This window comes from Balaenoptera ricei, chromosome 14 (genome assembly GCF_028023285.1).
Source record: "Balaenoptera ricei isolate mBalRic1 chromosome 14, mBalRic1.hap2, whole genome shotgun sequence".
Lineage (NCBI taxonomy): Eukaryota > Metazoa > Chordata > Mammalia > Artiodactyla > Balaenopteridae > Balaenoptera > Balaenoptera ricei.
In genome coordinates, this window is record NC_082652.1 from 72,219,135 (window position 1) to 72,231,605 (window position 12,471).

General features: G+C 39.8%; 1 protein-coding gene across 1 annotated transcript in view; it reads left to right on the forward strand.

The window, feature by feature from the left end:
* The first annotated feature begins 463 nt into the window (after nucleotides 1–463).
* DCC (DCC netrin 1 receptor) overlaps nucleotides 464–12,471 on the forward strand; it is a 1,173,736-nt gene continuing 1,161,728 nt past the window's right edge. Inside the window, exons 1-3 of the mRNA XM_059893793.1 lie at nucleotides 464–554; nucleotides 1,571–1,812; nucleotides 12,322–12,400. Of these exons, the coding sequence (XP_059749776.1) occupies nucleotides 464–554; nucleotides 1,571–1,812; nucleotides 12,322–12,400 (412 nt within the window). The remainder of the gene's footprint in view (nucleotides 555–1,570; nucleotides 1,813–12,321; nucleotides 12,401–12,471) is intronic.

Consider the following 12,471-nt stretch of genomic DNA (forward strand, 5'->3'; position numbering starts at 1 on the left):
TTTTTGCCTCATCCTGTGCATGTCACATCCCTGTCCCCATCACCTGGGCACATGGGAAAAAGGACATTTTCCCATGTTACTCGTGAATTCATTGGTTGCAAGAAGACCCAAGCCAAGCTGAATAAAAGGATGTGATAACTCAAGTAATTTGAAAGTTTGGGCCTATGACCACTTTCTGCCTCAACTTTATTGGGGCTCTGAATGTGTTACCAGGACTCTGCTTTTCCCTCTCTCTCAGTTCTGTTCTCCCTCCATCCTCAGCCAGACGCCCCCCTCACATTGAAGGAAAGGGCAGCAGCCCCAGGCCTGAAGTCCTCTCGGTTCAAGTCCAATGGGAACACACAGGTCTGCTCTGCCCAGTGTCCCAGCACAGTTTCCGTGCATCTCCTCTGTCCTGGGCGGACCACAGTCACATTGCTCAGGCATCCCCGTGGCTAGGAACATACCCAAAGAGCATCCCGAAATGAGGACGAGGAAGCTTTTGCTCTTCAGAGAGAGATGGACGTTCAGCTGTCCAAAGAAGGATAAGTGGATGCATGCAGCAAAAGCAACAGGTGCCCACTCCTTTTTTATATGTTCCTGATTTTAATGGTGGTCCACATTAATTGTGTATCGTTCCGAACAATGAGAAGGAAAAAAAAAGTACCACTCACAGCCTCGTCTCTCAGGGAGCTCTATGAATAACATTTTTCCATGCTTCATCCTAATTCTGTTCTCTTTACATAATTTCTATTTAGTGGCAATCAGATATAGTCATAGATTCTGTCTTTTTACTTACATAATAAGAATTTTACCACAGAGTGAATAACCTTTCATAAACAATTCTGATGGCTGCATTAAAAAGCATCCCATTTTCTGTAACCATTTACGTTTTTCTTGTGTGGATCGGCCCACCTGTACTGGATCTCAGAGGTCGATCTCTGTCTTCCTGTCCTCTGTCCAATCTTTGGTGATGAGTTTGACCTCTACTTATTTACTGGGACTGCACTGAGGTTTAGTCCAGCTGCCCAGACTTGATGCCAGGACACAACTGCAGCACAGTATGCTGTGCTAGGGCCGTTCTTTCCAAGTTGGGCTGTTGTTGGTCTGTCACCTGTCTGCTGAGACAAGATAAAAAGGTGGCTGGGCCCCTGGATCCCAGATCATCAGATGCTGTCATTCCGCAGCCACTGTGGGCAATAGCAGTGTGTTCATTCCTTCAAAAATACACACTGAGCACTTGTTATGGGCCAGTCATTATACCAGTGCTGGAATAACAATGGCGAGCAAAAACCTGAATCTTCATCTTGCTCACAGTCTAGTGAGAAAGACTGACATTAGTCAACATTAAATACAAAATGACCACTTTGGTAAGTTCAGTAAAGAAGAGGGACATGGGCTATGAGTGGCTCTCATAGGGGCATTTGATCTACTCTGTGATGGTTTTTCTGAGGAAGTAATGATTGAATTGAGATCTGAGGGCTAAGTGAGAAAAAGTGATGGGGTAGAGAACATAATTCGAGAACACAGAAGAGTCTCCTGATCCCTTGACTTTCTGCCTTAAATTTATATTCCTGTGGCACTTCTGTAGGCAAGGCAGTCAAAGGAGACTTCCCTGAGAAAGTGGTGTTTGAGCAGAGACCTAAAGAGTTTGGGGAGAAAGCCCCCAGATTCTGGGGAGCAGTGTCTCAGAGAGAGGAAATGCGTGCAAAGTCCCTGAGGTGGCAGGGTGCCCATGTGTACCAGGAACAGCAGGAGGCCAGCGACTGGAGCCCTGGACTTACTGAAGGGGCACCTAGGAGGCAGTGTCAGACAGTGAAGGAAAAGGGAAATGTAGGTTCTTCGGGTCTTTTGAGTCAGGCGGAACTGAATTTGAGTGAGATGAATAGATGTAGAACCACAGAAAGGTTTTTTTATTTTTTTTTAACATCTTTATTGGAGTATAATTGCTTTACAATGGTGTGCTAGTTTCTCCCCTATAACAAAGTGAATCAGCCATACATATACATACGTTCCCATATCTCCTCCCTCTTGCATCTCCCTCCCTCCCACCCTCCCTATCCCACCCCTCCAGGTGGTCACAGAGCACAGAGCTGATCTACCTGTGCTATGCGGTTGCTTCCCACTAGCTATCTATTTTACATTTGGTAGTGTATATATGTCCATGCCACTCTCACACTTTGTCACATCTTACCCTTCCCCCTCCCCATATCCTCAAGTCCATTCTCTAGTAGGTCTGTGTCTTTATTCCCATCTTGCCCCTAGGTTCTTCATGACCTTTTTTTTTTTTTCCCTTAGATTCCATATATATGTGTTAGCATACTGTATTTCTTTTTCTCTTTCTGACTTACTTCACTCTGTATGACAGACTCTAACTCCATCCACCTCACTACAAATAACTCCATTTCGTTTCTTTTTATGGCTGAGTAATATTCCATTGTATATATGTGCCACCTCTTCTTTATCCATTCATTTGAGCAGGGTGACTTGGTCTGACTTATATTTAAAAGAAGCGGTCTGGCTGTGTTGAGAAGAGCTTGTATAGAGTGTAAACTGCAAGCACAGTGGTGCTCAGAGCATATTTATGTCTTTATTTTGCAGAGAGGAAATGGAGGCTCAGAGATTTAAACCTGACTGAAGTCTTTCAGTGCCTAGATTCGAGTTGAACTTAAGTGCAGCTGATCCCTAAGTCCATCCCCTTTCTACCCTCCTGGAATACTGTATATGTGTGTGGGGAGGTCGAGGGGGCATATTCATTGGAAAAGAGAGATCAGACAATACTTGAAATTTGGACCTGTTTTTTTTAACTTTTTCACTTAAGATGTTATAAAGTCTCATGATTTATTTTTTTCTGCAGCATAATTCTTAAGGCCTATACCTTAGTTCATTGAATAGATGTACTGTCTTCAGGTAACCCATCTCCTATTATTATTATTTTTTAAATTGAAAACCTAAGAAAATATTGGCATCAAAAATGTTTCCATCCTTTTCAGGGAAAAGGTCAAATATCCCAAGGAAAATATTTTAAAGCATTTTTTCCTTCCGATGACAAGTTGATAGGTGAAAAAAATACTTTAAACTCCAATGCTCCATTGGCCTTTTTATTTTAAATTACTTAAAACCATGTCTAAAAAAATCACATTTTCACATTTTGTGAAATAAGCATGAAAGTACCCCACACTACTAGTTAAGATTTTTGGAGATACAGTCCATAGTTCATGATGAAAGGCAATATTGTGTGTAGAAGTTAAAGTGCCTGTGTTTTCGTATGTTAGTTAAAAAAAAATCAGTGGACAAATGTTCCTTCCTCACCCTCTGGAAGGTTAGATTTTAATGTTTTCATTGGTTTTGATGATGATGATACTATACATTTTTCAATTCTCCTTTGTCCTATAGCCGCTTAGGAGTGTAATTTCTCGCCTGTTGTCTTATCTGTTACTTTTCCTGGACTTTACAGGGCCCAGCCTTTCTTTTCTGGCTTTCAGGGTCCCCTTGCCTCCTTTACCACTGCACTCAAAGAAATGAACTTGTCTCCTTCTCCTTTTTCTTAAGAGCTCTCAGTTCTGGGTACTTGAGAGAGCCCACATTGCATAAGAAGAGACACCACAGGTTTTCTCATGGATCAAGGCCAGCAGTTGGTCCTTCTGCAATACTTCACATGGTGGAAGTAGAAACAGGAAATTATTCAATTAAACCTCTGTAGCATACCACTGTAGCAACATATAGGCTATTTCTGCAGCCATTTTACCAGCCTCAGAAGGAGAATTCCCTCAGTTCGGGGGAATAGAGTTGTACCAAAGTACCAATTTTCAAGAGTATTCAACTGCAAAAATGACACTTTTCTACTTGCAAAAGAACTTGCTTTTGCTCTTTTCTGAGATGGAAAGTTCCTTTCCCATTTTGGAGATCGTTAAGGCTTTTTCCTCCATTGCCATGGGCTATCATAGAAAAAACTACCCAAGTTCCCGAAGATACCTTGTCGAAGAGATGATTGAGGTGGAGCCAGCTATGCCCTCCCTGTGGGCAGCCATCTAGGGGCTGGAGACTATTGGTCGGGAGGATGTGAAGAACATGCATCCCAGTTTGTAATGTTCAGACGTCACAGCCATTTGGAGAAGTTTGCCATAGAGCGTTTTGAGCCAACGTCTCCCAGAGCCGAGGGTGAATTCCCTCATCACTTCCCATAGCACAGCATTACCAGAACTTGTTCGGGGCACTGTCTTCTTGAGTTATTTAGCTAGGATTTTTACAATACATGAGATAGACAAAGATACAACCCATACCCAAGGAAGGCCTTGTTCTCTACAGAGAAGAAATGGTGCTCTCTAAGGAGCTGGCTGTTATGGCGGCCTTACTTCCTGGTACACAGCTGGGAGGCAGCACACCCAGCGCGGGGGGCCTCGGTGTCCTCGGGGTAGGGCCTGCTCCAGTTTGAGCTCTTATACTTATTAACTGTGATGTTGGGCTGGCAGTTTTAACTTGCATAGTTTTCGGCTCCTTATCTGTGAATGGGAAGAGCAGTACATCACAAGGTTCTTATGAGGATTAAATGAGATAACATTTAAAGTGCCTGGACTAAAGCCTGGCACATAATAGGCATATAAGTGATGGCTGCGTGCTCCTCTTCCCATCCACATGAAATCCAGCCTCTTCCCAGAAAGGCACACATTCTCATTCCCCTGACATGACCGTAAAATGCCGTTTGTTTTGTTTCTCTATTCAGGCTATATAAAGTTTATTTGGACTTTAACCACTTGTAATAGTTTCCAAATTATTAAATATATATCAAATATTATATTATTACAGTAATACATTCTATTAATGTAAAATTAATATGGGTTAATACAATATTAAATATATAAATATATGTACTTATTGGGACTCATACTAACTTTAATTCTAAACTCAGTAGGAAGTGCCCACATTTATAGGATAAAGGAAGAAGAAGTAATTTAAAAAATAAAGAGGAAGGGCATACAACTTTGGATTAAAGCTCCCTCTGAACAGGGAACCCCCCTGGGTGTACTGTTGGGCACAGAGCAGAGTGGTACTTAACCCCCCTAGCTTGGGTATACCATTGTGTCTAATGTGGTGTCATATGACACTTGATTTTTCAATGAATGCATCATACAGTTTTTTCCTAACTAGCTTACTGTCAATTGAGATGCTCCTTTTTTTTTTTTTTTTTTTCCACTCAGTTGAAATCAAATCCCTTCTTTCCAATTCTTTATTTACGGAATTGGATTTTTTTTTTTTCGGGATAGGGGGTGGAGTTGGAGTACAATCCTTTACAAATATTCTTTTTCATTTTCATTTTTTAGATGAATTTCATTGTTTTATCCTGCTGAGATCGTTTTGAATTTTAAATTCATCCACAAGTATATTAGTTATTCCTTCCAGTTTTATGTCACCAGTTAATTTGTTAAGCACGTTAATATTTCTATCCCAAGTCTCAATTAAAAACATTTGCTATGGGGGCAAAGGGAAGCAGAGCCCTATGGTAAGTTACAGGAGAACAGCCTCCAAAATGGGCATGAATTAGCATTGACCAAATAATACAATACCTCGGTAATAGTTACTATGGATTTACCACACCGTATTGTTGTTTAGGTCTGATTTTAACTTAGGGATTTAACAACAACGTCATGAGTACGTGGTAAAAGCCCTCACTGAAATCCAGGTATGATTTGTCTGTGACATTTTCCAGCTGCTTCAATCTGTAATAATTTATTCTAAGTGAACCCATGTTGGGTCCTAGTGATCTTACATCCTTTCCTAAGTATTTATAGATCATATATTTAATCATCAATTGTTATCTCCTGCCTGGAACTGATTTCCAGCTCACTTTCATGTAAATCAAGGAAACTTGGCTATTTCCTCTCCTATTCTTTAAAGATTAGAAAAAGTGACCCAGCCATGTCTTTTTGCAAGTAATTTTTGCACTTTAGAAAATATCTGAAACCAGAAATTCTGGGTATTTTTAGCTCATAAGCCCTCTAGGGCTCTGTCCTTATTGGGGATTCTTCTCCTACTGTGCCCCTACTCAAATTATCTTGTCCTATCGGCTGATTTAATTTCATTTTCCAGAACTTTACACATCCATAATCTCCTCAAATCCTTTGTTTGGTTAATAGTCCCATTGGAGTCCTATTACTTCGAAGAAGTTATCTCTGACCACCTCATTTCCCCCTTCATCTAAATTACTGCAGTATTTTTTTTTTTTTTTTTGCTATTACATGCATAAAGTTTTAAATTCTAGGCCATAAAATATGTCTAACTTCTTTGTTTAGATAGGACGTTGCTTGAAAGCAAGAACTCTTTCTTGTCCTTCCTTTTAACCACTAAGTTATCTATCCAGTGAGTGTTGAGAAAGGTTTGCTGACTAATAATAACAACAAAACCTTCTTTTCATTGTTCATATCATCACACACCTGGAGTTAGACTTCTGATGGCCTCTACCTCTGCCAGTCAAAAATTAGTTGCAAAGCTGAAACCGAATAAAACCCATACATTTCATGGTAGGAGAATGTACTTAATAAAGAGCAACTGTTTTTAATTGGTTTAGTTAGGATTCTTTATGTTATAAAAGGTAGGCATCCTCCTTAACCTGAATTAAATAATAAAAGAATTAATTGTCTCCTGTAACTGAGAAATCCAAAGTCCAGGCCGGCTTCACACAAAATAACTTATTCCAGTATCACCAAGAATTCACTTTCTTTCCAGCTTTTCCCTCTAATTTGACAGTTTCAGCTTCATTCTCATTTTCTGTATTATTTTCTATTGCTGCTCTAACAAGTCACTACACAATTAGTTTCTTAAAACAACACACATTTCTTATCTTATGGTTCTGGAGGTCAAAATTCTGTAAATGGTCTTACACTGGTACAATTAAGGTATCCAGAGGGTTGTAATCTTCTTGGAGGTTCTTGGGGAGAATCCCTTTCTTACTTTTTCCAGCTGGGGCTACTTGCATTCCAGGCAGACCTCTATGCTGTAAGAGGATACATTTGTGTTGCTTAAGCCACTAAATTTGCCATGTGTTTGTGTGTGTGTGTGTGTGTGTGTGTGTGTGTGTGTGTGTATGTGTGTATGTACAGTTTTACAGGGCTAAAATCAAGGTGTCGGTAGAGCTTTATTCCTTCTGCAGGATCCAGGGGAGAGTCTGGTTTTTGGCATCTTCATCTTTCAGAGGCCACATTCCTTGGCCCATGATCCCTTCTAGTAATGGCATCACTCTGCCCTGACCACCTGCTTTCCTCATCACATCTCCTTCTCTATGATTTTATGCCTCCCTCTTCCATTTTCTCAGAACCCTTGTGATACATTGGGTTCACTGGGATAATCCAGGATAATCTCTCTGACTCATGATCCTTAATTTTGTCACATCTGAAAACCCATTTTTCCATGTAAGGTAACATATTCACAGGTTCCAGGGATTAGGATGTGGGTATCTTTGGAGGAGAGAGGAGGGAAATTGTTCCATCTACCACAGGTTCCTCATAGGGATCTGATGGAAGTGCCAAGATTTCTCCTAAATTAGTACCTCTATTAAAGCTCATTTATATATGTATATTTTTTATTGAAGTATAGTTGATTTACAGTGTTGTGTTAGTTTCTGGCGTACAGCAAAGTGTTTCAGTTATACATGTATATACATATTATTTTTTATATTCTTTTCCATTATGGTTTATTACAGGATATTGAATCTAGTTCCCTGTGCTATATAGTAGGACCTTGTTGTTTATCTATTTTATCTATATATATTATATATTATGTATCTGCTAATCCCAAACTCCTAATTTATCCCTCCCCCACTCCCTTTCCCCTCTGTTAACCATAAGTTTATTTTCTATGTCTGTGAGTCTATTTCTGTTTCATAAATAAATTCATTTGTGCCATACTTTAGATTCCATATATAAGTGATATTATCATATGATATTTGTCTTTATCTTTCTGACTTACTTCACTTAGTATGATAATCTCTAGGTCCTTCCACGTTGCTGCAAATGACATTATTTCATTCTTTTTTAATGGCTGAGTAGTATCCCATTGTGCATATATGTATCACATCTTCTTTATCCATTCATTTGTCCGTGGACATTTAGATTACTTCCATGTCTTGGCTATTGTAAATAGTGCTGCTATGAGCACTGGGGTGCATGCATCTTTTCAAATTATAGTTTTGTCTTGATATATGCCCAGGATTGGGATTTCAGGATCATATAGTAGCTCTATTTTTAGTTTTTAAAGAAATCTCCATGTTGTTCTCCAGAGTGGCTGCACTAATTTACATTCCCACCAACAGTGTAAGAGGGTTTCCTTTTCTCCACACCCTCTCCAGCATTTGTTATTTGTAGACTTTTTAATGATGGTCATTCTGATCAGTGTAAGGTGGCACCTCATTGTAGTTTTGATTTGTGTCTCTAACAATTTAAGCTCATATATTTTCACGATCTAGAGGGAAGAAAGGTTTCTCCTAGCAGTACCCCCAGGAGAGACAGAGAGCTTCTCATTCCTTGAAGCCTCAGAAATAACTACTTTGCTCTGACTGGCTGATGGGCTCAGCTTGGATTTTTATCATCTTGATCAGAAAGATAGTCTCCTCTGCAAGACTAAAGGGACTCAGGATCCACTTCTTCAACTTTGTAGTTGATAATGTGGAAGAGTAGTAGCAAAATGTGGGAGTGGTTACCAAAATAAGGAAGGATGGATTCCGAGCAAAAACGAAAACAAACAAAAACCAAAATAACCAACAAATGTCAACTAAAATACATCCCTTCACCCCATGACTGTAAATTAGCCAAGGGCAATGACCATATCTTATTGATAGTTGTATATTCTATATAGATATTACATAGCCCAAAATGTCTAATATAATAATTGGTGTTCTTAAATAAGTGACTAAATGGTGAATTATTACATTGTCATGTTCACGTGATTTGACTTGTAGTATAGTCAGATTCATAGCCTAACATGTGCCATTGGACTAGATGATATTGTTTTGGCAAGTAAATTTCTAGGGCATGTTATAGAAAGTGTCTTTAAAGTCAGGTCATGATATAAGGAGAAGAATAGAAATAGTCTAAGTTCATTAATTTTCTGAAGTAAGGTAGGACAAGAAATGCAGTTCCATAATGGGGGTCCTAAAAGGAATTACATATTTTTAATCTGACTCATCCTCTTGGGCTAATCTCAGAAAATCGGTGTTCCAGATGCCCCCCTTCCCAAACACACACATGCACACATAACTTAGGGTACATGTGTTTTGAAGAAATATAGGTACTGATTAATCTCCCTTAAGAGCACAAAAGTGTATCTGCCTACCTATGTATTTTATTACCAGATTAAACCCCAGAAGCGGACTCTCAGCACCAAATGTCATAAAGACTATATGAAGAGGATTCATTACACTAAACTATTACCTGTGGCTCCCATTCCTCTTCTCTTACTCTTTGATCTTTTGGTTTCCTTTTTTCCTGATAAGGAGGCTAGGTTGTAAGCGGGCCTCACACCTCTGAGAGGAGCAGTAAGGAGGTGCTATATTTCCCAAGTATAAATGGCCATGCTGTGAATCAGAAAATATTGAAGCTGTTTCCAAGAAAAGGTACCAAAATCAAGCTGGAGTCATCTGTAAGAAAAAAAAGAGGGCATATTGGGCAAGTGAGTACAAGCAACTGTTAGAAGCTAGTTGTGAAACCAACTAAGTATCTAAGAGGATGAGAATTTGATGATCTTTTTAGAAGCTCATTGGTTGGTGGGCAGATGACCTCAATGACTCAGGGTACATGAGTCAAGGACCATAGCGAAGAGTAACTTAATCACTATTTGTTCTGTTAGACTGAGCAGTATCCATTTAAAGGAATTTGAACACCTTGGACCATTTTTGGTTCCTACCCTCCCACTCTTTGTGGACATTCTTTTACTGATGAAGAGAATAGAGGACTTCATCACTCTCTCAGAAGAGATTTCAACTCTTTCCTTGTACCACACTTTGTAAACCAGTGGTTCTTTCCATCGGTTTGGCAGAGGGCATGCTTGAATTCATTTTGTGCATCTAATGAAAGCTAAATATTCCCTCCTAAGGAAAAAAGATCATGAGCACAGAAGTCAATCATTTTTCATAAAATTTCAGGTTACTCATGAAATCCCTGAAACTTGTCAGCAGGGACCTTCTAGGAAGAGTCCATGGACCCAGTTAAGGATCCTTGTTCTAGACCCTGAGCCTGTATCTCCAGTTACCTCATCCTCAGCTAAGGGAAGCTTTGAGTATTTTGAGAAATTTGGAGATCACCAAAGACTTCCATTCCATTCTAAAGGACCCATCCATCTAAATTATTTCTGGAGGTTTGATCTGGAAATCACAGGTCCTTTTTTTTTTTTTTTCTTTCAATCTTTCTTTGAACTTTTAATTTAAAAAATTACAAAAGAATTGAAAAGCGGCAAGAATGCTTAATAAACTTATTCTCTTCACTTACATTCACCAATTGTTCACTTTTGTCACATTTACTTTGTGTGTGTGTATGAATGTGTGTATACATATTTTTGCTGAACAATTTTAGAGTAAATTAAAGGTATCATAAATGTCTACCCCTAAGTGTTTCAGTATGTTTATCTTCTAAAACAACAGGATGTTATTTTATATACAATGCAAATATAAAATAGAGGAATTTTAATATCTTAGAGTACTATTATTTAATATACCACCCATATTCAAATTTTGCCAAGTGTCTTTTTTAAACTTTTTTTTTAACATCTTTATTGGAGTATAATTGCTTTACAATGGTATGTTACTTTCTGCTATATAACAAAGTGAATCATCTATACATATACATATATCCCCATATCTCCTCCCTCTTGCGGCTCCCTCCCACCCTCCCTATCCTACCCCTCTAGGTGGTCACAAAGCACCGAACTGATCTCCCTGTGCTATGCGGCTGCTTCCCACTAGCTATCTATTTTACATTTGGTAGTGTCTATATGTCACAGGTTCTTCTTATCTTAACTTTTTCAAGACAGAAAGGGATGGACATGGCTAATGATCTAGAAACACTGTTGTCAAGTTCTAGTATCATGGGACTTTTCCTGATGATGATTGTATCCTGTATTTTTCATGCTTTCCCCCCTTCTTTTGAATAGGTAGCCACATTTTCTCCTCTCATAAACTAATGAGTGTGAGATGGTGATAAGAAAGTTTGGGGAAGAGAGAGAAAGAGTGAATAGACAATGTAATGCAGTGGGGAATGGAGAGAACCTACAGCTGAACAGCTCCGTAAAAGACAGAACTTTTTACCAGAGTGGCATTTCTATTTTTCGTCCTTTGTGGCCAAGTTCACTCCTTTGTAAGTTCACTTATTCAGCAAAAATCTATTGACATGTGCAGTATTCCGAGTCTTTTGCTAGATCTGTGAGGGGTTCAAAGGTGAATGACATACAATCCCTCTTCTCAAAGGAGCTTGAGGTCCTGCAGTAGAGATAAGATGTGCAAGGAAAGTCAGCTTAAAGCAGTTTCCTGAAAGGGTTCCACTGTGCACCCTTCCTGAATTTCCTCCTGTGTGTGTTTGCTTCATTTCATGTCTCGGGGACTGGGGAAGTCCCTCTCTTGTACTCCCAGAGCACCTCCTCATTACACAGACCATCATATTTATTAAGATATTTTATAATTATCTATTTACGCCTCTCTCCCAGCAGATCACCAACCCCTGGAGGACAGAATCTGAGTCTTATTAAACTTCACATTTATATTTCCTGGAAGCTAACAGGGTACCTGGAGCATGGTAAATGCTTTAAAATTGGTTGAATAAAGCACTGAATCCTATCTAGAGAAGAGAGAACACAGGTGAAATAAGACATTCTACAAAAAGAGGACCCTGGCTGTTATGTCAGGAAATAGCAGTCTGTATTTGTCCCTTGTGTTTCTGGACCTCAGTTTCCCACCTGTCCTAGAAGGAGTTGGATTAAGTGATTCTTCCAGATGAAAATTCAGTAATGCTGAAGGCAGAGAAGGAAGGAAACACCCTACCCATCTGACCCAGCCTAAATACCCGCCTCAATTTTACAGTCAAAAATAAATTCCCTAAGATTGAGTGTCAAAAGAAATGGCAGCAAACCCCCCAGACACTTACAGTATTTGCCAGATCCATTGACAAAAGTGACTTCCCACGCTTTGCCCACAGAGGGCATCCCTGCTCATTGATATGTAGACCAGGCGAATGCAGCTGCTGGAAGCCTCCCCCGACCGCTCTTTTTTTCTTCGCCGGCATCTCTCTGCCCCCACCCCCTTTCCCGTGGAATCTTTGCCTGATCCAGTTCGTTTTCCTCCGGTCTCCACATTTTCCCTTCCAGCCCTCCACTTCTCCGGATCAATGGATAGTACGGCTCCAACTCCCAGCTCACACACCACTGGCGGACACCCCAGTAACAAGTGAGAGCGCTCCACCCCGCAGCGCCCTGCCTCTCCTCCCCAGGTCCCCCTCGGCTCTTGGAGGAAAACCA